This window comes from Schistocerca cancellata, chromosome 4 (assembly GCF_023864275.1).
Source record: "Schistocerca cancellata isolate TAMUIC-IGC-003103 chromosome 4, iqSchCanc2.1, whole genome shotgun sequence".
Classification (NCBI taxonomy): Eukaryota; Metazoa; Arthropoda; class Insecta; order Orthoptera; family Acrididae; genus Schistocerca; species Schistocerca cancellata.
This window is the reverse complement of record NC_064629.1, coordinates 26,680,609-26,707,734: the sequence shown is the minus strand read 5'-3', so window position 1 is coordinate 26,707,734 and position 27,126 is coordinate 26,680,609. Positions and strand designations below refer to the sequence as shown.

Genomic DNA, 27,126 nt, shown 5'->3' with positions numbered 1-27,126 from the left:
TGGTCATATTTCATAAACATTTGAAGATATCGAAACCAAGTTTTTTCGGCAAATGATAACTTATAAAGGGGCACATGTTTTTGATGTAAATACTCGAAACTTTTTTATTCACTGCGATATGGAAGTAACTTGTCCACATCACAGAGAGGTGGCAGAAAGGGATATGTAAACACGTCAATAGTGCTTAAGGAAAACACTTGAGGCTGCATTCAAAAATGTCCTCAGCACCTGGGAAGAGCGCAACATGACAAGTTAACTCATCCATAGCACTGAACGTATTGATGTCGTGCAGTTTCATATGTAGTATCTCAAGCAATGGCACACTCAAAATCACATAATTATGGACCAACCACCTTTTAAAAATATACAATTCAATTAAAGCAAAAATTATGTTGATAAAGTTTCTGGAAAAAGCGATATTGTGTCTACTGAGACTAGTGACTGACATACAAGGGGGGATTCAACAAAGGCCAAGACTTTTTTTTTTCCTTGTAGCTTCCGTGATAGGAAACTATCTGTACCACAAATATTTGAAAAGAGCGGGTTTCTATATATAATGCCCATAGGCAGCAGCATTCTCGTATCGGTAGTCACGCTCTACTTTGTTGACGCTCTATACATTTCACATAGCAAACAATGCAGGTGACACACAAGGAGTAGAACAGTGCAATGAAATACTGTGAGTGTTTAAACCATACAGCCATTGAAACTTACAAAAAGCTGCAGCAATTGTATGGTGGTGATGCAGCACCTCATGCAACAGTGTTTAGATGGTTCAAGGACTTCAAAAAAGACAAACTTGTCTGTGTTAAGCAAAGTGGACCAAGTGTTTTGGCTTCTGTTGTGGTGGCTGAAGTTAACGTCAACACAGCTACTGTGATTGTCCGTGAGGACTGGCTGATAACACTATGTAACCTCAGTGAAGTGTTACGAATTTCATAAAGCAAGAGTCTTTACGATTATGCACGATCATCTCAATACGATCTGTCTCTGTGCCCACTGGGTGCCACATCTGTCGACTACTAAATAGAAGTCTGTGTGAACAGTGACAAGCCACGACATGCTGTATCTGCTTGCTGATGGAGGGGACATGTTTCTGGAATCGATTATCACTGATGTCGAGTCACAGCTGCATCATTACGATCCTGATAAAAATCGAGCCAGCAGTGTGGAAATCGAGCCAGCAGTGTGGAAATCGCCAGGTTCTCTGACACCAAAAAAGGTGGAAGTTCTTCCATCTGTAGGGAAAATGATGGTGATCACAGAATGTATTACCAGCATTCAATTCCCCCTCAGACTACTGTTACAGCAGAATACTACACATCAGTGATGGCTAAACTGAGGAAGCACAATGTAAAGAAATGACCAGAACTTTCTTTGACTGAGTGGAGACTTCATTTGCAACCTGAGGCTGTGCACTGTCATGAAGTTGTGCTGCTTCTGGCTCTATTCATCATTACCTGTGTACCACATCCACCTTACAAACCAGATCTTGCACCTCCCCCTCCCCCATTCTGAGGCAGTGAGTAAGGAAAGTGAGGCAATTCTGAAGGACCTGACAGAATGGTCTGCACCACATGTTCGAGAACTGGCAGATGCTCTATAAAAGCGGATTTGAGTAGAAAGGGAGTACTCTGAAAAAAAAGTCTCAGTCTTTGTTCATCAGCCCTTATATTAATCTGCTTCTTTGCAGCCATTGTCATATTTATACTATAATACTTATTACTGCCCCATCATTGGCTATCTCCAGATTCTATTCATCACTACAAATAGAATCTACAGACGAACACTGTATGACTGAAACTGGTAAAGGTTGTTATTTATGCGATTAAAGAAAGTGGTAACGATTTTGCTACAGTTTAAATGAGGCACTGGCATGCAACTATTAAACTTAAAGAGATACACAAAATCTGTGGATTTATGGGGGATATTAAGAGTGTATACCAAAACAAATGAATTGCCTAATTCATGGACAAAATTTAAAAGCAGAGGCTAATTTCCTTGGTACCACATATCAAATATTGCATTTATAAATTATTTAAATATCACTGTCCAAGTTAGTATTCCCAATTAATTTTGGAATTCCTTAGACAGTTTTCAAAAACTGTTAAGTGTCTTTCTTAAGAGCATCTGCTTCCAAATGTCGCAGCATTACTAACACTTCCATGAATTGGGCAACTCATTTGCTCTGTCCTCCTCTGTATGCACTCTCTCAACGTCCCCCATTAGTTCAACATATGAATCCCACACAGTCCACCAGTACTTAAGTATGTTACACATGGGTTTATAGAGTGCAAAAGGTCTGTTAGAAAAGTACCCAACCATATTTTTTTGCGAACACCTGATTTGATCTGAATCTAGTGTGCTTTTATGAGCCGACCTTGAACCTTCGTGCACATGCGTGAATTTTTTCCCAACTGACAATAGTGTCAGTTGCAGGCAAGCAGCAGTTGAGTGAGGTAGTATGTAGTGCCTGTGTCAGTTTTTCATTGCAAGGGAAATGACAGAACGATTGGAGCAGACCTGCTGCATCAAATTTTGCCAGAAACAGGGCGATCGTCAGGTGGAAACCATTTGGAAGATTCAGATGGCTTTCAGTGACAACGCTATGGGCATTGCACAGACTGTGTGGTAGAACTGTTTTAAAGTCAGCTGCACATTGGTGGAAGCAAACCACTCTCAGGTCAGCCACCAACATGCCGAAACGAACAGGTCACTGCCAAACTGAACGCTGTGGTGATACGGGACCATCGCATGACTATCGGAGAAACTGTGAGTGAGGTGGACATCAGCGTTCTTTTGGCAGATTCCACTGAGACAAAAGACTTCGCCATGAAGACAGTGTCAGAGAAAGTCATGCCGTAGCTGCTGACAGTGGAGTAAAAGCAACTTTGTGTTTGAAGTCTCACAGGACATGCTGGACACCACAACCAGTGACCCCGACTTCATGAACACCATCACCACTTGTGACAAGTCCTGGATGTACGGGTACAAACCGGAAACAAAATCCCAGTCATCACAATGGAAGCATTTCTCATCACCAAGACCAAAGAAAGCCCACAAACTGCGCAGCAATGTCAAAGTGATGCTGATTGCTTTCTTTGACTCCAACTGTGTGGTACACCACAAGTACGCACCACAGGGTCAACCAATCGCCAAAGAGGATGTCCTCTGTCACCTACGTGATTCTATGTAGCGCAAGAGACTTGAATTGTGGACAACAGGAAATTGGCATTTCCATCACAAAAATGCTCCAACACATTCCTCGCACTTGATTCAAATGTTTTTGGTGAAAAATCATATTCTCTTTCAAACATGAGCTGCATTTGCACATCAGTATACCAATCAGCCAAGAATTTTGATTCATTCAGTCTCTAATCGAAGCTATTGGATTTCACAGTACTACTGAGTCTACTTTTGGAAAAATCTAAGCCAAAAGTAATAACTAATGCCACCACTTTGCAATTGCATCAGACAGCAGAAAATCATTCCATTCACATAAGATGGATTTTCTGGTAGGTATTGGCATTCTAACCTACTGGTAGTCCAGTGTTTTATATATGTTGTTAACAGACAATAACAGCATTAAATCTTTGAAAAAATGACAACTAGCCAATTTTCTTTAAGCATGCTTTTGTAATATTAAAATGAGTATTCAAACAATGAATAATCCAGGATGGAATAATGACAATATTTTGAAAAGGATATGCTGCTACTCACTGTTTTTCCTATCTGCGATTCAACATCATCTCTTATGGTGAGCAGCACTCTATATTTCTCATAAAACAAGTACTGCTATTCCTACTGTGACATCATATTCAAACAAACTTGTCAACACACATACAGATTATAACCTCTTTCAGTGCTACGTTAAACTGCTGTTGACATGGAACCAAAAATTGACTGGCAAATTGTAAATAAATAAACCCTTTGTAACAGCGGATGGGAATATTTACACAGAAACAGCAGTTAAGTCATAGGTGACAAATTGAAATTCTGTCTACAATTTTGATGGGAAGAGGTCATATCAACTTCAACATTTAACAGGTGCACTAGGAAGCTAATGGAACAAAAATAAGGGGTGACAAATGAATTACCTTTTGATATTGTTGGTTTGATATCCAGGGGCGGCTTGATATCGAGAGGTGGCTTGATATCGACAGGAGGCTTGATGTCAACAGGTGGTTTGATATCAACAGGAGGCTTGATATCAGCCTTGTCAATATCATCACAAGAAGAACACAGCCACTTAGTATGCCACTGTTCTTCAGTTATAGGTGGGTTGTGACATGTCAAATGGTATGCATCTCCACACTCCACACAAACTGCCATTGCTTCCTGCAACACAGAAACAAACTGTAGATACCACACACAGTTTCACTGAAAAGGAACTGGACATGCATTCTGACAATAACTCATAAGACTCATTAACACAGCTTTGTAATACCAGAGAAAACGTGTTTTAAAATCTAGAGACTGCCTTCACAAAAGATCACTTCAAATATTATTAGAATACACAAAGGAAAACTAATTTTTAAGACTAGTTTCCTAGAGAGTAATACACATCAAAATCAAAATCTGCCAGGTCATCACAGTTGACTTTGGGTGCCCAGCAACTTCTTTGAAAGCCTGTATTGTAAACTAGTACATGTTGCCCTTGTTTCATTAACTTGTTTTTATTTGTGTGCATACAATTATTTTTGCTCAGTGCTCTTTGAGTAATGGAAGCAACGGGTGACAGAAGATCGATACTGCACATAAATGAGAAAATTTGGATTTAATATGCATAAAAATGTGTTGGTGAGATATAAAACCAAATTTGTCAGTGACTTAAGGGTTTTCTAGTAATGCTTCTGCACATTTAAACTTTGAGGATTAGAAGATTATGTCTTGCGACACTGCACCACACTGGTACCCTTGACCAATAAAGGAGCAGAAGGTAGCAAATTCACTAAGCTGGCATCCACAGTGCACAAATATAGTGAGTTGAGTAACTATTCCATTTTGTAATGTAGCCTACATGCTAGTCAAAGCCATATATGGGTAACAAATAATTATGTCTAAGGCATAGTGCAAATGTTGGAAATTTTTAGTCACTGGTACAAAAAATATGTGGTCAGAAGACTGTAGCTTAAAGATTGGACACAAAGCAGACAATACGCTATGATAATTAGGATATTTTTCCATTGCAGTATCACCAGTAACCTCCAAAGGATAGGCACTGGAAGCTGCTTGACTTGTTTGTGTGGCTCAACCTCAGAAAGTGATTCAAATCGCATATTCTTTTCATGGTAGTGGTACTGTAATCAGCAAGTAATTCTGCAAACCAATGTCAATTTACCAAAAATATCACTACTATCCTCATATCAAAAAATGCAAAAACTTATGAAGTAATAACTGACTTTTTACTGACTAAGATATTATAGCCTACACAATAATTATTAGTACCACGTGCTCTGCATGCTACCACCAGCACGTACAGGGTGGTCATAATTAAACTTTCCTGATCTGAGAGGGACCCCATCACAAGCGATTGTAGACAATGAAATGTTGTAAGGACATGAGGAAGAGAAAATAATGAATAAACCATTGAAAGAATAATTGAAAGAAACATTTAATTTTTACACAAGAAACATTTGTTAATAGTTTACCCTATTTACTTTCCAGATTACAAACGTCATTTAATGTGAAACTTCCTGGCAGACTAAAACTGTGTGCCCGACCGAGACTCGAACTCGGGACCTTTGCCTTTCGCGGGCAAGTGCTCTACCATCTGAGCTACCCAGGCTGTGGCTAAGCCATGTCTCCGCAATATCCTTTCTTTCAGGAGTGCTAGTCGTGCAAGGTTCGCAGGAGAGCTTCTGTAAAGTTTGGAAGGTAGGAGACGAGATACTGGCAGAAGTAAAGCTGTGATTACCGGGCATGAGTCGTGCTTCGGTAGCTCAGATGGTACAGCACTTGCCCGCGAAAGGCAAAGGTCCCGAGTTCGAGTCTTGGTCGGGCACACAGTTTTAATCTGCCAGGAAATTTCATATCAGCACACACTCCGCTGCAGAGTGAAAATCTCATTCTGGTCATTTAATGTGACTGCCACCTGCATCCACAACAACCTGGAACTCCAATACAGATACCATTTCATAGCTGTTAGCAGCATTTTTGAACGGTGGACCATGGAATGTTTAACTGTCATGACACAGCTCGTGCACTGTTCGAGAATCGCAGATTGCATCCAGCATTCTTCGCCGCAGTAACAATAAATTCTTGAAAAATTTGTGGCACAATTGGCCATCAGCCTCCCGGCAAGGCATTCTCAAATCGCCATTTAATGCAAACTTCCAAATTGTGTTCTTCAATCCCAGTGTGGAAAGAGAACGTCTCCATATTTCTTTAATGTACTGATACTCACAAAGAGCAGCAGCACTATTGCCATTGTTTTGATGGAACAGCTTTAGGAGTGAAGCCCTGCTCATTTTGTCCACACTCATGTTGCCTGTCTGCAATTGTAATGCACACTGATGTTTGTATTTCAACCCTATGTCATAGTATAATTGCCAGCATTTAACAGAAGTCATAACGCTAACACTACTAATAACACAAGTCTGAACATCATTCTCATAAAGTTTGGTACCTATAACGTCAATAGTTTTCCATCTACACTGTCTCAGGTAGTGAATGTTGAATTATAATCACCCTGTACAACTAATGTAATATGAGTCTGCATGATATGTACATCAAATTACAATAAAATTGAATAAAGTGCATGGTAATTGTTTTCAGGTGCAGATATGCCTGTAGTAGTGATTAAAACGTCCCAACTTGTTACAGATGATGCAAAAGATTGCTTTCAAACACTACTTAGATGATTTTCTAACCGAGTAGTGTGAAGCACGGTGGAGCAAGACAAAGCAAACACACATTCCATGTATAAAATATGTATTAGTGAAATTTATTTCAAAATCTTCATAACATATTTTTCTAAAAACAAAAGACAAAATACTGAAATCTTTTGACTTTGGAATGCTTCAAAACTTTATGTGCAATGATCAGATAAAACAGAATAAAGTTTCTGGATACTGTAACTGTTACAGAATGTGCCACACAGGAACTGAGTAACAAGATAAAGTAGCACTTCAAGCAATTAAAGCAGTAAATATTCACATATCTTTTTACTCACATTTTCACTTGTCTCAAAGCAGAAAGCACACAATTTACAGCCATGGCAAACCCATTGATTCAACTGTGGTTTTTCCTTCCCACTGTTTTTTCCGACTATGCAACTTGGATGGGCTGGAATTAAAAATTAGGATTAAGTTTACTATGACAAAAATATTTTTGAAGTATGTCCACACATTTATAATGCTAAAAAAATGTGATGCCCACGAAATTTCTGTTCTTGTAACTCGCTCTGTCATGTAACAATAAATCATAAAACATGCATTTCTTTAAAATTAAAAATTTGTCTTCATCACAACATATAAAACTACATGGATGCATGAAACTAAATTTTATGCAGTTAAACAACCAAAAACTGTCTACAAACGGAATTGATGAATTACTAGAAAACACTGCAAATTGCTAAACCTAACCTCAGGATGTAAAACAAGTAATGGTCCCAGCAGAAAATAATATGATGTTATTAAATATGCCATATTACTTGTCTTTTTGAAAAGAAAGTAAGTAGTGAGACATAACAGAACAGAGGAGAATCAGAATGAACAATAATTGCTAGTAAACTCAGTGGTTTCAATCATCCGGAGTCATTACTATCAATTTAGTGACCAACCCACTTAATATTTCAATGTATCTGACTGTATTTTTCACTGAGAAGTAACAACCAAATCCAAAAAATAATGTTTTCTCTCTCTCTCTCTCTCTCTCTCTCTCTCTCTCTCTCTCGTCAGGAGTGGTGGGCAAAGGAGCAGATACAGTATTCATCACAGTATTTCAAAACATTCAGAGTGATGCATGGTGCATGGTGCATTTTTTACTAATGGGCATTTTGCCAATGACGTGTTCCAGACATACAAACATATGCTCAAAGTGAGGTGGGTTTCCATGCCGTTCACTGGCAAAACTATGGCACTATTCCTGTGGGGCCCCCATTTACTGTGTAAAACATTCCCACATGGTAATACCTCCACTGCTTGCCTACACAGTATCCACTTATGAAGTAGGATTCACACAATGCCATCACTGTATTCAAACATGTACTGACAAGGGAAACTCCTCATCACCCCCCCCCCCCCCACCATATTTTATGGTAAGAGGGCCCAGTGGATAGCCCATCAAAACCTGAATACAGATCAAGCATGAAAACAGGAAGAAGGTGCACTGAACTGTGGGGGGGGGGGGGGGGGGGGGGGGGGGTTTGGAAGAAAAAAAAAAAAAAAAAAAAAAAAAACACACACACACAAAATAGAAACAGTGAACATTCCAAGGCCAAGAAGTGCACTACAGAGCAGCCTAGTAGAGCAATGGGATTGTGGTTAAGAGGTCATGGTGTTGTACTGTCAAGCGGGCCAGCTGTGTTCAGACCTCCCTTGTACCAAATTTTCTTTTCTTCCCTTCTGTTCGCTGTATTCTAATTTGTGTCTGTCATGGTGTAAGTCCGTTTGCAACAACGAGGTGTAAGGAAGGGACCTATAATGACAGTCAATTCTGCACGACTATGCTATTAGCAGCCGAAAGGAAGTGGCTTTTGAATGGGACCCACAAACTTTTGATGACAAGGCGACAAGTCAACCAAGTCATCAGAAAACACGTCTGGGATGCCATACACATATTAGTGACAGGGCATGTGTCATATGACAGGAATCTCTTAGTGACGCACCTAATTTGTAAGCTTAGTAATTGAGTGAGAGATGCCTCCCTGCCCGATTTAGGTGTACGGTTGAATGTGAAAGTGATCACTTCCAAGGAAATGATGAAAACATAATAGTTTGTCACACAAGCTGCAACAAATGAATGCAACAGTTTTACAATCACACAGTTTCTCTGTGCTCTGTCAAAACATGTTTTTAATGTTTTTGAAGTTGTGCTCCATTTCAGAAGTTTTGACTCTGGAATTCCTTTGTTGTAACATAGATCACACCCATTTATTTGTTGTTTTCATTTCTATGAGACATGTATGTCACACTGCTCTCACTATTCACCACATTTACTTGTGATGGTAATGTATTCTTACCACATGACTCATATTCTATGAGGGTTGACTGAAAAGTAATGCCTCCACCTTCGTAACTCTTCAACATGTGGCAGGTACTGGCTTGTTCCGTAGCCTCTTCTCAAGCCTTAGCATTGAATAGCTGTGTTGTTACAGTGCAAAGTATTCACAATGTTGCAAACTCTGAAACAACGGCTACCAAGGGTCCAAAAGGAAAAGGGAAATGTTTTCCTGCAGCATGACAATGCCAATCCACACACTTCATGTGCCACCACAGCACAACTTCAGAGACTGAATCTCACAACTGTACGACATCCTCCATACAGTCCAGATTTAGCACTTCCTGACTTCCATCTGTTCTCAATAATGAAAGACTATCTGCGGGGACATCATTATGCTTCTGATGAAGATGTTGAGAGAACTGTGAGACTGTGGTTGTGGAAACAGTGTCGACTTCTTCCGTGATGGCTTCAGAAAACTTTTTCGTCGTCCAATTGGCTGGTGATTATGCCGAAAAGTGAATATTGGTAATTAAAGATGACATTCTAAGAAATATTATTCTAAGAATTATTTCTGAGTTTGATTTATTAAAGCATTCCCATCTAAACCCAATTAATGAGGGTGGAGGCATTACTTTTCATTCAGCCCTTGTATAACCAATGTATACTTTGACAACTACCAAGACTACAGAAAGAACCAATATTTCAGTGACCAGAAGGACAGTTCATAATGTTATGAAAAAAAAAAAGAAAGAAAAATAACTGGCTCAATACAGTTATGAACATGGCTCATCCACTTTGTCATCCAACACCATGACAACTTAACCATGACGCTGCGGCTGTTGATGTTTGCTAAGTATTGCACTTATTAAGCTTGGACCATTCACAGTTTCTATTTTGCTTGTTTTTCACAATTCAGTATACATTCTTCCTGTTTTCACACTTGATCTGCGTTCAGTTTTTGGCGGGCTATCCATTAGGCAATCTTACCACTAAATATGAGGGGGGTGCAATGGGCAGCTTCCCTTGAGAGTATCATCAGTTCAATTCAAGTGATCTATACAATCATTCAAGCATCAAGTTTCCTTGTTCCTATACCCAAGCTCATCTCCATGGAGTGTGTGTAATTAGTAAAATGTATCTGAATATGGAAAAGCAATTACTTTAATCGTGCACCTGTCAACTAATCAATGCCTCACCTAAACTATATAGAGAGAGATGTGTAACAAAAGAGAAGAGGGCCATATGGGGAAAGGACAGGAGTACAATATAGGGAGTTCTACTTTTAAGAAGCAACAGTATAGCAAATTTTACCTTTGTAATAATTGTATTTAAAATAAATAGATGGCAGGTTAGGAAGTAAATATAAGGTAATGTTGGGAAAGAAACTGATTACGCCTGTATGATAAAATTCTGTTTTATTACACTGGTACCAATCATTTTACATAGCCTACCCAATTTTACACTGCAAGTACTGTACTTTTTATGTGTGAAATTATTTCACACGCATGCTTATCTTTGCGTAACAATCGCGACTAAATTAACTCTGACCAAAACTATGCCTTTTACATAATAGGCAATGCAAAGCCATTACAGTCTACAAATGGCTGCCGAGTTGCACTCTGTGGGCAGGAGTTAGGTACACTTTATGTATAAAATGTTAGTAAGTATTGGACATTCCATTTTTTGTACACTTACAGTGTCACTACACACACTAAATATACATCCTCTTCTGATTTTCAAAAAGTTTCAGCTGCCTATTGGTATGTAAAGCAATGTAATTCTTTGTATCTTTTTATGAGGTATGCAGCCTTGTACTATCATTTGTGACACGATTTATGATAGAAATTCATTAAAACAGGTAAGTGTGTCTCTATAACTGAAAGTATTACAATACTGCAACTTTCACAGACTTAAGCATTTCCAATATTTTTGGAAAATGTTTCATTGCTGGACAATTTCAGACTTGCTGTTTTTATTATTTTTCCTCTGCTCATCTGTAAAAAAAAAGGTTCAACACACCTCTTCAATTAGTACTGACCTTATATGCAAACTGGTTGATGTTTTAGGATTGTTTTGTAGTGGACAATGTACATCAATGAATGCAAGTGATAATGTACCTTCTGCTTAGGTTTGCTTGTATGAAGGTGGCTGGCATAAGGCCTGTACATGCAGGGAAAAAAAGAAAAAGATGAGAGAATACTTTATGGGAAGGGAAATAGTCAGCCTCCACATTCAAAGACAATAGTTTTACTGATTACTTAATTCATTTTAAAAAACTAAAAAATTAAAATAAAATCCGTGTCAAGTCATCAATCTAGTCTGTAAAAGTGAACTACAGTGCCATACTTTATTAGCAGAATTTTAGAAAGAAATCAAACACCACAATTCTGGCGTATTACTTCAGCACAAACAGCATTTCATTAACAATTTTCAGCCATCACACAAAAGTTAATTTCCACACAGTTTTTACTCTGTCAAGGTAAAATGCCACCTATCATTATTACACAACAATATTTGAGGACTAAGGAGTATAATTAATGAAAAACCTTTTTGCACAGGTAAGAGACTCATCAGACCCATTTGACATGTTCTGCCTCTCTGATCATTATGACCACTGGTACAGATTTGTTAAGAATTTCATACTAAATTCTTGATAATTATAAGTGTATACTGAGTACTTACAGATAACTTCACACTGCAAAACCAATACCCAAACACCTCTCAGATCATGACACGCAGCTTCTTTTGTTAAATTCTAATACTGAACTGTATACTAAATCTATTACATCTGAATTCAAGTGGGCACTCAGTAATTAAAAAATTGATCATTTTAGGACCATCTCAAACAAATGAACTGGAATGATGTATAGTATTCATGGCATGAATGAAACACAATACAATTGTGTTAAAAAAGTACTTACCTTATTTGAATACTGTTTTCCTCTGAAACTAATCCAAATTAGACTGAAGTCTACAAAGAAGCCACTGATTACTCAAGAAGTAAAGGTATCCTTTAAAACAAAAAGCAAACTGTGTCTGTCAGAAACAGCTATGATGATGATGATGACGATATAGCATATTACAAGACATACTGCAAAATAATAAAATGGACATCAAAGCAGTGCGGGTTTCCCGCATCATCCCCTATGCTCCTCGAGTATGGGACATCATCATCATCATCATGATCAAAGCATTAGAAGACAAAGATAATCACATCACGTAACAAAATAAAGACAATGTGAGATACAGTGGAGGATTAGACCAACAGGACCAGACATGAAGAGGGGCAGATAGCATGAAGAGTAAATAATAGAAAACAGATCTGCGCAGTGTTGTAAAACTTAAAAGGCATTAACCATCTGAAAGCAAATAATATTGTCAAAGTTGCAGTTTGGATTTTTAAAGGGTTCTGATATTGAGAAGGGTACTACACATACAGTGAAAATGTACTTACTTCATTATACAATAAATTACAAGGCTACTGGTATATTTTGTGATCTGTCAAAGGCATTCCACTGCGCAAATCACGAAGTTCTTTCAAGTAAATCAGAATATTACAGTGTTACAAGAATGGTGCAAAATGGTTCAAATCCTATATCTCTGTCAGGAAACAAAGGGTGCCATTAAGAAAGAGAGATGTAGTAAGTTATTGGGCATTATCCAACTAGGAACTAATTACACGTGCCTCGAACGTTCCATCTTAGGGCCCATACATTTTCTTGTATACATCAATTATCTTTCATCTTTAACACTATCAGATGTCAAGTTTGTTTTGTTTGCAGATGATACAAACATTGCAATAAATAGCAACGCAAATGTAGTCTTAGAAAGGTCACATACTGAAATTTTCAGGCACATTAATACTTGGCTCCTGGATAAGTCTATGTCACTACTCTGTGAAAAAGCACACTACATGCATTATAGAACTTCTAACAGGTTTCCCACCAGTAAATGCCTAAAATATGACACCAGACAGAAGAAATGGACAGTGTTAAATTCTTGGGATTATAGCCTGATGATAAATTCAACTGGGAAGAGCAAACCACTGAACTGTTGAAACACCTGAACAAATACCCTGTCGCAATGCAAATGCTGTCAGACATAGGGCATATAAAAATGAAAATGTTTGCATATTATGCTTACTTCCATTCCATATTGTCATAATATGACATTGGTTTTTGGGGTAACTTGTCAAACCAAACTAAAGTTATCCGGTCCAAACGTGTATAATAAGCTTTATTTGTGTTGTGAACTCATGACACCCTGCAGAGGATTGTTTAGGGAACTACAGATTGTAACTACTGTTTCCCAATATATTTATTCATTAATGAAGTTTGTCAAATATTAAGAAATTAATATTTTTTATCAAACCAACAGCTCTGTTCATGAAATCAATACTAGAAAAATCTTCACAAAGATTTTAAGTCACTAACATTAGTCCAAAAAGGTGTCTATTATTCAGGTAGACACATTTTCAATAACTTGCCAGCAGCCATAAAAAATTTAAATGCCAATAACAAAATCACATAATGGAAAATCAAAGCTGGAACAATGACAATATTATGAAAATGATAGATTGCTACTCACCATATAGAGGAAGTGGAAAGGCTGAGCTGCAGACAGCCACAACAAAAAGACTGCTAAACAAGTAAGCTTTTGACCAAAAGGCCACCACCTGAATTTGGACACAAACACCCCCCCCCCCCACACACACACACACACACACACACACACACACACACACACACACACACACACACACACACACACACACACACACACACACACACACACACGACCACTGTCTGGCTGCTAAGGCCAATAATACTGTAAGAGAGGCATAAAGGACTTATTGGTTGCCAACTTTCTTAATAGAACCAACTAGCTGTGTGTGTGTGTGTGTGTGTGTGTGTGTGTGTGTGTGTGTGTGTGTGTACATTGGCTACTTCTTTTGACACACATCTGCAACTTGACTCTTCAGTGTTATTTGTACAGAAACACTGTTTACAAGTATCCACAAGGAAACAAAAGATTTTGCTTTTCAGTTTAGTACCATGTGGAAGCCTAAGAATTACAAAACATTATAACAATAAAACCAGAGTTCCAGCATCAAGTAACTTGCATCCATAAGTTTAAAATTAAGCAAGGAACATGACAGGAAGCTAGACTTTTCATTAAGCAGTTTCTGCTTTTGATTAAAAGACCAACTAAAACAGAATGTAAAATCAGGTTCCATTTAATTATCTCTACAATTATTCAGATAAACTGATTTCATTTAATTGTAAATTTTGAAGTGATATTTCCTCCTTCAATTCTGGATTCGCTATTGCTCCGTTCAAGGTCAATGACGTAACAGCACTACTAATTAGTTGCTCTAGCATTTTCTACCAATGAGTTATTAGCTCTGTTGTCTAATGAACTAATTTAACGTGCGTTAAACAAATGCAAGCAGGGTTTATTATTTTTTTTTTTTTTTACTGCGACCTAAGAGGTAAATCACCTCGTGTTCTATCGTATCTGTCAGGCGGAGAAAATGTTGGAGAAAAGTTTCTCTCACCTATCTCGTCGCCTGCTTCTTCAAAATCGGTGGTTTCTGTATCGCCGCCGCTGGCGTCTCCAATACCAGAGCCCGTGGCTTTTCCACTAACGGCATACATTGCTATTACGCTATCAATAGAGTCTTCCACCTCGCTTTCAATAGAGTCTTCCACCTCACTATCAATGGAGTCTTCCACCTCACTATCAATGGAATCATCAATATCAGACTCCTCAGTTTCTGTGCCCACGGCTCCTTTTATCTCGTCCACAGCTTCTTTAATACCTGTGTCCATTCCTCCTTGTAATTCTTTATCCATGGTTAGAAATTTCTAACTTCTGAACTATCCTATCACAACTAAAACCACATGTAAGCCAGAAAGGCGGACAGGAAGCAAGGATCTAACCCTTGGAATCACGAGTTTTCGTCAACTTCACAGGCAAAGTTAATATACTTCCTGACACTTCGTAACAATCGATCCCGTCATTTGAAGTTATCTTTAATTAATAAGTAGGTGCATCACAAGTTTCACTTAAATTGCGATGTATATTTTAACAGCACACCGTGTAGTAGGCCGATACTATAAATCATGTCTGCTCAAATTTGAGTCTAATGGATCTACGTTAGCAGCATACTATTTTGTTGTGTATTAGTAATGGCAACTGGAGAAAAACCCGTTTGGCAAGAAAGTTCTTCAAAACTGAGCAAAAACAGGTTTACTGGGCCTCCAAGGACGCGGCCTCTGCTCGTAAACAGTAGCTCTCAGGAATACAATCATGTCACACTCCCGCGTCTTCTGAACAGAGTAGCAAGGTTACTCGTCTGAAATAATGATATTGTTTTCAGTGTCATGAAATGTTATGAAATAAATTATTTCTCATGTTCGCATCTTGCCTGAAGCGTTTTAATTTGTCAGGGCAATTTTACTTATTTTGAGGAATCCTGCGTGTGTCATCGGTTGTTTAAGTTCGCTGGAATTTACGTCACCTTTTGATGTATTAAAACTTAGAAAGATGCAATTTATCCTCTCCTCCCCGTCAGCTCATAAACACACTGTGACAGTTTCCTCCCTTCCGCGAAATGCTAATGCAAAAAACGTGCACGACAGTTCCCTTGTGTCGACTGCAAGTAACTTGTAAACTTGTAATAGGATCCATTCTATCTCAGAAATAAATTAAAAATCCTAAAGCTTCAGCCGGAAATCTTAACCATTTTTATTTAAAAATAGAAGTACGCGTGTTTCGTTTCGCCACAGAGAAATAAATAAAGTGTTAACGTAACTCATACTGAAGTAAGGCAGCACGACAATAATTGAGAAAAGCATCAGTTAGTCCAGAATTGTTACTTTAATCTCTGTCGACACCAGCACGGACAGACTTTTCTATTACGCATGGAGAGCAAGTGAAAACGCCAGTAGATAGTGCGATCTGCTCAGAGAGAAATTTCTGTCTGTCACACGCCGCACGCGCCAGCTGTTCCAGCCAATGGCTACTGAGAAGGCTGACATGTACTCCAAGCAAAATGTGTGCGCTCGGGAAACTAGAGCTATTGCTTGTTAATGTGCCTACCATCGCCATACGTAAACTTAACTGAAAATTGCTTCTGAACCTTTTAGATGTACCCTGGAACGAAGGCTACAGTCAAGCAACAAAATGACACTACTGGCTGGTAGTACACTAGCTCTAACTGCTGACGCCACTCCACCGATCACCACTCAAGTTTCTGGAATAGAAGCACTACATCCAGTCACGGAAAATTCATCAGCCAACACACTAACTATTTATGAAGCACGATCTACAAGACCACCAAATAAATTGCCCAGGAAAGACTGCGTTCACAATTAAGTGACTTGTTGATTCTTCACGTGCGTTGTTCAGAGGAGGAGAGCTTGTTAGAAGTCTACAGAGATTTTCCAGTCTTTAATGATGTGACAGAACCTTGGTCAAATAATGACGATCGACGAAGGCACTTCTGACTGGCAACTGAATGCCGTTCCAAGAATTGCGACGTGTTATAAAATGTATCAATCTAGAACAAGTGCGGGAATGAAGTTCCGACAAGCCCACAATAAAATATTTTGAGACCAGATACGAGTTATAAATAAGTGACTGCCCCTGACGGAAACAAGTCTGAAATTTAGCTGCATGGGATTTTCGGAAAAACACAATGCAATGCTATACTATATATAATACAGTATCTAAAGACCAGAAATAAAAATTTTATGTACCCTACCACATACAGCAATTAAATCAAATGACGATGAAACAACACTACAGGAGTTCCAAATACAATACTTTAATATATTATGGTATTAAAAATACACGGCTATTTAAGAACACTGTCTGCAGGCTGTTCTTTTTTACCCCGGTTTACAGGAGTCATTTGGAGGGTCATCCGACGCACTTTCGTTTGTGCGTATTGTTATCTATTCATCGGGTGCAATAACTGAGTACAGTTCGATTCATTTTGTCTCTCCATCCACGTAATCACTGTTCACAATAACCAGTATTTCCCGTGTACCGCTATCATCGTCAATGCTATGTTGTTCATCCTTAACTATTCTACCTATCTCGTTTCACATAGCATCAATCTGTCTCTGAAGTCGGTACATGTTTACGATTGTCCAGCGGTTCAAGTCTTCAAAATAAATACTGCACTCCAGAACATCACCTGCAGAGTGAATATTTGCTGTTGAAAACTATGTCAGTATATTCTTCTGTGTTGTATTTTCTTCATCGGAACACTTTTCCAAAGAGCATACTGATGTTTTCACCCACCAGGCCAACTTTCAATACGCAACAGTCTTTAGATTTACTGCCTGCATGAATATTTGCCATACCTCATCTACAAGTGAGCAGCTGACTGCGATGGAGGCCCATATTTTGGATGTGTACACCCCTAAGCTGAACCTGTGGCGCGGGCCCTACCAGTACAAATTTTATGATAACTAACCTGAAAAAATAACTTATTTTTTTCAATTAAAAGCGTATAACACAGTATTTTGGATTTATAATTTGTTTGTACAAAATTTTACCTTACAGGAGTATGATTTAATGGAGTGACGAAATTAAAAAAAAACAAAGGGTACTGGAATCATTAAGGTATTCAACGTGACTTATTTATGGATTCTTTTAAAGAACAAAAAGCTGAAACTGTGTACATACAAAAATCATTATTTCAATTTTAAAAACAGCACACTGCAAGTATAACCAGTTGATTATATAATTTATACAATCTAAAATGTCTCTGACAAATTCATATTTTCTTAAAAACTTGTCTGACTAATTTCACGCTAAAACGTTCACGATGGTCGTTTGACCTTGCTAATCGTGATGACGTCACAAACCAATAAGTTGCTTTAGCTATGGATCTCAAAACATTCGAAAAGAATCTCATATCACCAAACAAATCTTCCATTTTTTAAATTTTTGCACAAAATAATTCACTTTTCGAAGAAAACTAATTACTCTCGTGAAATTCTAAACAAAAAGGCCTTATGCATATTTGAAATCAGACGAATAGTTTTAGAGATACATGAGTAGGAACAGGATTATGTTAATGCATAATTTTTTGCAGTTTTTTTCCATAAATGAAAAGAGTAATTAAGTGTATGGAAATATTTTGTATATTTTCAACTTTATGAAATTTCCTGCGTGGTCAGTATTGTTGAAAGCAGGATTAGCCAACAGTGAAAATGCAAAGTTCCCTTTCCCATTCGCTCGCCGTTCCCCTACCACTGTTACTGTGGTATTTCCCTACACGTGTCACGTTAAATTTATGTAGTGAACTTATTAAGGTCGTGCGGGACATTTCAGTTTTCTGCGTTATAATTCACACGATAAATGATTTCGATTCCAATATAAATATTAAGTGAATAATACTGAACTAAAAAACTTTACAGGAGAGCTGTTCTAAATCAAAAATGCCAGTTATAAAAGGAGTTTCACTTCTTTCTTTTCTTTACTCTCTCTTTACTCTTTTTATATGACTGAATTAAAATTAAAAATTTTCCAAACTAATTTTTAAACTTTTCAGACAGTGTCTCGTGAACTGGTTATCTTGCCGCAAAAGTGCTTTTGATATACTTTCAGCAAAATTTCAATAGAAATTAAAGAATTAAGGGGAGAGAGGGACACCACCACCAACGAATGTTTTCATAAAGTATCAAAAATATGTTGATTATTTCCCCCATTTTTCCTAATTTGCGTGGGGTATTAGTCTCATTACACTTTCAGTCTTGCGACTTCAACACATCAGCAGGTAAATGAGGTGGACAGTGAACAAGGATTGGTAGAGCTGCGTGTCCCAGCTTTAAATGATCGCTGATGCTGATGCCTTCTCACTGACGGAACAAATTATTGATGTCCCGATGTAGCTGACATCAGTAATTCCTTCCCTTTCCTTTCTCCGCCCCCCCCCCCCTTAAATTTAAGAGTTCTACTTCACCTTAACAAGTGGTTTACCACGCAAGACCCTCCAAAAGAACGGAAAAAGTGTATGTGATATCATTTCATAAGAAAGGAACAAGATTGCAACAAATAGGCATCCAGGAGTGTTAGCATTACAGCGACACTGGGATGGATGTACGGCCGAATTATAAAATAAAACCTGGAGAACGAAATTGAAACAGTGTCTCTGCCATAGATTGATCCTGTGAATATATTTCTTATAAGAGAGACAACTGGAAAAAAGAGGAAAACATGTTTTTTCATATATTTACAAGAAGGAAGCGCCACCATACCAATAAACGATTTACGTCATTATCATGATGAGAGTACAATATACAGGGTGCATCAAAAACAATCATCCGATTTGGTACGTCTATATTTCTAAAACTAATAAACATATACAATTAATTTTGTTTTTTGATTAACGGAAAACTCAAGTTTTTTTTATACCTTTTCATGGGTGTTGAATATGCCCCCTAAATGCACGGCATATGTCAATACGGTATTCAAATTGTTCCCAGACTGCAGCGTGCATGTCTCAGTTCTTTCATTGTTGTTGGTAACGGATGCACATAAACAGTCTTTTATAAACCTCCCACAAGAAATAATCACATACGGTCAACGTCCGGTGTCCTTGGAGGCCAGTAATGTAAGGCTGAATCATTCGGTCGAGTGCGACCGATCCATCGTTCAGTAATCCTTTGATTTAAATATTACCGCACTTCGAATGTCAGTGTGGCGGCGCCCCATCCTGTTGGTACATGAAGTCGTTCGAATCAGTCTCCAACAGTGGGAAAAGAAAGTTCTCAAGCATATGAGATTTCTGTAATAGTGTTCTCGGCAAAGAAAAATGGACCATACACCTTTTCCAGTGCAACCGCGCGAAACACAAATTTTGGAAAGGCCCTCATGATATAGAAGTTCACGTCGTCGGTCCGTACCCCACATTCTCACATTATGACGATTCATCTTTCCATTTAAAAGGAATGTTGCCTCATCACGAAACACCAAGCGTGGAAGAAAACTCATCTTTCCAACAACGAAATTACAGAGCTCCATACGTCGTCGTTTGTTACCTTCACGAAGAGCTTGTAGTATGGTTTCATGTGTAAACGTCGGCGAAACGCGTGCCAAACGGATATCGGAGGCATGTTGAGCTGTCGAGCTGCACGGCGAACAGATGTCTGCCGTCTGTGCCAGACACTCGGGGACGGGCCGGCCATTTGCCCATACACAAACAACTTGTTTCTCGGATTTGTTCATGCTATCGTCTGATTTTCTGTGCTGTAGGTGGATACACACCATACGTCGTACGAACGTCATGCTGAACAGTTATTACTGGCCCGCACTGCACAAAACGCACAGCACAGAACGCTTTCTGTTGTCCCCATATATTTTTACTAGAGCTGAAGTGAGCACACACTGCTGCTACCTAACGGGAACCATGTAAACCTCAATTGTTTGCTCTTTCCAACAGTACGTTGTTCACGCAAATACCTCAAACGGCATAATACTTACAATTTTTTTTTTAAATCAGTTGATTCTTTTTGATACACCCTGGATATATGCTGCTGCAGTTAAAGTTCACAGGGCATTAGAGACAAGAATTAAAATAAAGAAAAAAATCTCCCGATTAACGCGACCAACCAAAAGTCTTACACAGCCGTGCTGTATAGCACTTACACTGCTTACATATTATCTGAATTTAGTTCTTAAAGAATGGATGAAACATTGTGAAGGAACTTGCCTAGACATGTACTGGCGTTATCTACAGAGTTTACTATTCATCGATCAAGTAATATTGCCTGCAGGTGACTATGATATAGAGTACCTGTACATAATTAAAATGAGAAACATACAATAAGACCGGATTAACAATGTACTTTTCTAAAAGCAAAATATCTCCGTATAACATGACTATAATAGATGGAGAAACATTGTGGTGTGTCAAAAGTATAAATATTTGAGAGTCAGTCTTAGATTAGGGTCCCAGTAAACAAGAAATAAGGCAGAGGACAACACAATCTAAGCACTCAGTAAGCTGAATTCCATCATTTGGTAAGATAAAATAAATACAAAATTATATGAATCAATAGTACAAAACATTTGTTTATATGGAGTGGAAACTTGGAAAATGGCAAAACACGATAGAAGACTTGAAGCCGTGCAAATGGATTTTTTTGGGAAGTTGTTGAGTTTCAAGGTGATAGGAGATCCTGAAACAACTTGGAAGCGAATGTTAACTCTTACGTACATCACCGAACAGATGCAAACCCGGCGTTTAAAATGGTATGGGCATGTGATGGGATTAAGGGATGAACGATGGCCGAGAAAAGTCGAAGACCCGGTAAAGAATGGAAAAATCAAGTGGAGAACATGCAACGAACAAATTTGAAAGAATATTTATATTAGGATCGAGAAGCTTGGATATGAGATTGTGAAAAACAGCCTAAAGAGCTGTAAACAACCAGCAAACTAATCAATCTAGCTGGTAACCGCGATAATAAGGCGAAGTTTCATCACAATTACACACTTCATCACCATTTGAATATTATCTACCGTAACTTTGTATAGAATTACACGAAACTGGGGTCGATTCACTATCGGAAGACGTTGCTTCTTCAATGCTCGTGGCTAATTCCGTGGCAACAGTTCCACCTTGAAAACCACCCATAGTATGTAATAAAGTATTTGTTACTATATAAATCAAATCAAAAGTTTGTGCATTTTTCTGTCCATTCCACCTCAATTTCATTTGTGTTAACAAAACATGTAAGTTTATTATTTCAACCATTTCTTAAGGCACAACACTAGCTCACGTGCTAAACTTGCTACTGTGTCACCATCTTTCACACGGTCAGTTATTTTTAGTTTATCGTTCACAGGATATGCTTTTCGTATCTACGACATTTTAACAAGCACAGAAATCTTGACTGAGTAAGGCACGACACTTATTAATCATAAGAAAACCAAGGTCGAGTTTACTTACGCCTATACCTTTTGGCAAGTGTTTTTAGGGCTTTAAGGTTCAAATGGCTCTGAGCACTATGGGACGTGACATATGAGGTCATCAGTCCCCTAGAACTTAGAACTACTTAAAACTAACTAACCTAAGGACATCACACACATCCATGCCCGGGGCAAGATTCGAACCTGCGACCGTAGCGGTCGCGCGGTTCAAGACTGAAGCGCCTAGAACCGCTCGGCCACCCAGGCCGGCCAGGGCTTGAAGGTTGCATGGGTAAATGATATTACTAAAATGCTACACGCAGACTTTAACAACAATTTTACATTGCGTTATATACTAATCTGTGGTATATGGAACTTTTAACTGTGTCTGTTTACTGTTGTTTCTCGTAATTCATACTAAGCAAGCTACGAGTTTATAAATTCAAATTCTGTAAAACAGAAATATGTCAAACTTTCTCATCTTTTAGATATAGCTTTGCGATCAGTTTAACAATGTATATGAGTAGATAAATAATGGAGAATTTTGGGAGTAGCATTGCTCATCCCATTTTCAGCAGAGTCATTTTAACCCTGCATGATCTGACATGACACCGAGTCCAATTTTTAAAAAAGTATAAAATATTTTCTTTCGTTAGGAGCCTGATAGGCCTGCTGCACACCATGTATTCTTAGTTTCGTACATTGTTAACATGCTGCAGAACTTTTACAGATGTATTTTCTGTGGCTCCAGAGCAGTTTTAATCTCAGCACTCTCAGTCCTCAGGCTACTCGGTTGCGTGTGATTGGATATCGGTCATTCTGGGCTTTGTTTTGAGTCTGTACTGTGATAATTTGTTGTCCTAATTTTCTTCACCAATTTCGTGGTAAATCTGTTTGTGGTAATGACTGTTTAGAAGCATAAAATATTTAATATTTGTAGAAAACTTTGGTATAAAATATTCTATAGTTTTAAGTCTCATCAGGTTTACGCCTTCTACATCTACATCTTCCCTGTTTGATACGAATACACCAATTAGGGAAAGCAATGATTCCAGAACAGGTTCTTGAGTAATTCGAAATCGCCAATTTAAGGCCCAAACAGTAAATGACATCACTCCACGTATCACACTATTTCCATTAATTACCTAGAAGCTGAAGAAATTCAATTTGACGATGGCAGTGATGACAAGAAATATCGCCCAAATATTTTCAGGACAAAAAAAGGAAGGGTTTGCACTTACAAACGCAATTTGAACTCAAAATCGTGGGAGCTCATAGTCAGATTTTATTGCTAGTCACGGAAAGTGTGGAAACTATGCTGTTTACCTTATACAATCAAGAACTAATTCGAAGTGTTCCCAATGCAAGGTGTTTTCAATGTTTCAGTGAGAGAAAGTTATCAAAATTAGTTCTCATGAAGTAATGTTTGTCGACTGGACCATTGTCACCTGGCGGCACTGAGTGCCTTTTACATGAAAAAATGAAATAAAAATCGAATATATATCTCTCCGGCTTTCTTTCTTCCAAAGCAATTTCCAACTTGCCGTAGCGAAATAAAAAATCTGTGAGTTTTCAACACCAATGAACAAAAATTAAAGCCATAAAGGATTTATGAAGAGACATTAAGCCCATTCATTAAGCATTTTAGTAATGGAAGGGCTTAGTCATTTTGAATTTTAATTTACTATTTACCGGGAATTTCATGGCAAAATACACATACTATGAGGGACAACTAGAATATTTAAAACCACGAATAGCTTCCACAAGAAGACTGTGGTTAAATACTGCACATTTTTACCGTACACCTTCGCACAAAGCTTTTTTTTCTGGGAGACGAATCATTGTACTTACACGTCATATGACTGATGAATCATAAAAAATAAACTGCACTATTTTATTAATTTATGTTTGTAAAATTTGACTAGTGAATGAGAAAATATCATTCACAGTTGATTAAAGTTACTAAAATCCGAGTTTTGTATTAGAATAACATTACTACCAATGAAGGACTCTGCTGTCTAGAACATTTTCAGTTTTACAATATCTGAGCAATGAAACAAGTTGGCAATTGCTGATACCCTCTCCTACAAACTTTCTCAATTAAGTGGATTAATAAAATATTTAATGACCAAATATACTAATATTTCACTACAATGAACTCATTACCAAACTGCAGATCCCTTAGCAGAAGGTCCACTCAATCATGAAGTGAAACTTAGGACTAGAAAATTACAAAATCATAAGGCTATAGGCTTTGATTTCATAACGTTGAAACTTGCACAATTAAGAACTTCCCATTTATATGAACTCTACATCAACTAATACGTAAACCACGAAACCAGGAGAAAATACTTAAAGACTGGCAAGAAGTTCTCGTGAATCTGATTCATAAATAAAATGTGGTCCTGTCAGACGTACTCACTGGTATGCACTGCATACAAAATAATCTATATCCTATCATCAAAACTTACAATACTTACTGAAGATATACTCCATAATCCGCAAGCAGACTTACGAAGAAACAAATCTTCTGAGGATTTCGCATTTGTACTATGAATTATGATATGATCAAGAAATTCATGCACTGTGTGTTGGCTTCAAAAAAGCCTTTGAACTTTTTGTGGCAAACTATGAGAATTCGGAATCCCATAAAAACATAAATCTATCCAATACGTAAGAAGGAAACGCCATTTTCAGGATCAAAATTAAATATTTCGTTACAAATGGCTTTTGAACCAGTCCACTGTCCATCATACGAGCACCAGTTGGATCCTAGACATACAAAAAGTGATTCACACAGTCAACTAACCTAGGTTACAAATAATAAAATTTCAATATTGGGTCAGTTAAAAACTTTGTTTTTAGGACATTGAAAAATCAACGATGGCGTTCTAACAGCAATTAATCGAAGTTCAACTGATGTTTTTCAGAAGCCTCCAAGTAAGTCATTAATGATTAAAATAATAACACACTTCACCCTTTATGAGTTTCATGCGTAATACGGCGCGTTCCAGGAAAATATTTCCGTTTTCAAGTGCTACTTTTTACATTAATATTTTATGTGGTGTCTGCATGTACGTGTGTGTGTGTGTGTGTGTGTGTGTGTGTGTGTGTGTGTGTGTGGTACTAAAATTTTTGTCCAGCAATTGTCTTTCTATTGTTTAGATGCTAATTTTAGGAAATAATACTTCCAGTGTGTCTACTTACATGTATTGTGCCTCCTTTACTGACTGCATGCATGCATGCATGCGCACACGCACATCATTTGCAAAATTTATTCATGCAAAATAACAGATGCGACAGTATCGGATACAAAGTCACGAGCGTTCTATTTTAATAGACTCATTACTTCTATGGAACTTATTTTTAACCGGTATCAGTAATAATTAGGGTAGCAGCATGTCCCAATTCTGTAGGGATCGTCCGCACGTTTCTATGATTGTCCTGTGTCCGTACAAGAGTATAATCGAACAATGCATAAGGTAAAAACTCTTAAATTTTAAATATTTTAAGCTTCAAGTATGGTATCTGTAGTTTAGGTTTGGTGTGAGGAAAAAAGTGACAAACTTTAGTAAGAACAGCCGATTTGAAATATTAAGTGTTACCTTTTATTTGAAGTATTTCCATTTTGACTTGCCAAAGATAATTACAGCAATTATTTAAATCAAGAATTACGCTCCACATTTTACTTTTATACTGTTTCCTTGCGGATAGCTGAGAGAAATGAATAAATAAAATGTTTATGGATTTATTATAGTTGTTATATACAAGTAAGGCATTTAGAGAAAATCTATTGACTATTTAGCTTGTCATTCGGATAAGAATTTTTTCTCCTGACCTTTTGTGGTTTACAGAAACTACACGAAAGTTCAAATGGCTCTGAGCACTATGGGACTTAACATCTGAGGTCATCAGTCCCCTAGAACTTTGAACTACTTAAACCTAACTAACCTAAGGACATCACACACATCCATGCCCGTGGCAGGATTCGAACCTGCGACCGTAGCGGTCGCACAATTCCAGACTGTAGCGCCTAGAACCGCTCGGCCACTTTGGCCGGCAAACTCCACAAAAGGGCAGGAGCAAAAATTATGAATGACAAGCTAGTTAGTGTATCGATTAATTTCTTCAAATGTTACGTTTATAGTAACTACAATAAATGCATAAATATGTTTATTCTTACATGCATTCCTTTCGAGTATTTGCAACAAAATAGTATAAAATACGATGTCAAGCATAAGTGATTTCAAATAATCACATTCGTGATAGTTATGTATGTGACAGGTTAAATTAAATGTAAACCACTGGAACAGAACACCTCTGTATCTCAACTGTTTGGAAACAATAATGTTACACTATATTTGCACCATATTACGTAAACAAACAAGTGTGAGTGAAGGTTTACATGTGTGTAAATTTCAGTGCAATGAGAAACTTAAGCTATGATAATTGTGAAATCAAAATTATGTCCTGGCAGGTGTCTTAATATTACAAAAAATTTTAGGGCTACTAAAATATGCATCTGTAAGTTATTTATACACACATTCAAAGAAGACATAACTCTGAGGGAAAAATGATTAAGCTCTCGGTCCACTCGAGAGGTGTCTAAGCAACTGTGACATTTATAGAACTTACCATTTTATCAAATATAAAAACAAGTGATTTGTTGGACTGAACGTGTAATTGAGGTCGCACGATGACAAATTCATCAATATTGTTGTACCAAATCCACTGAAGGATAAAGAGCAGATAGCTGCTGAGGAGAGAGTTTTAGATGTGGAAAAGGACTATTTTCAAGCTACTAATTGCGAGGAATTTTGTGCAAACAGACTAACAATGCAAAATATTGTGAAGATTGCTAAAAAAAAAAAAGCTGGTCTACAATAAAACAGAATACCTTTTAAGGTTCAGTATTTAAGAGTAAGATTTTGAAAAGGCAAATGACTCCACTGAGCGTCCTATGCTAATTAACATACTGAGAGGAATAGGATTTGATTAGAAAGTACTATGGATAAGAGCAACCCTTGT

General features: G+C 37.7%; 1 protein-coding gene across 8 annotated transcripts in view; it reads right to left on the bottom strand.

Moving 5' to 3' along the window:
* LOC126183339 (polyhomeotic-proximal chromatin protein) overlaps positions 1-27,126 on the bottom strand; it is a 297,294-nt gene that overhangs the window by 24,558 nt on the left and 245,610 nt on the right. For all 8 annotated transcript variants that reach the window (XM_049925210.1, XM_049925209.1, XM_049925206.1 and 5 more), the window contains 2 exons: positions 7,175-7,287; positions 4,098-4,338 (listed from right to left, as the gene is read on the bottom strand). In XM_049925210.1, coding sequence (XP_049781167.1) covers positions 4,098-4,338; positions 7,175-7,287 — 354 coding nt within the window. The remainder of the gene's footprint in view (positions 1-4,097; positions 4,339-7,174; positions 7,288-27,126) is intronic.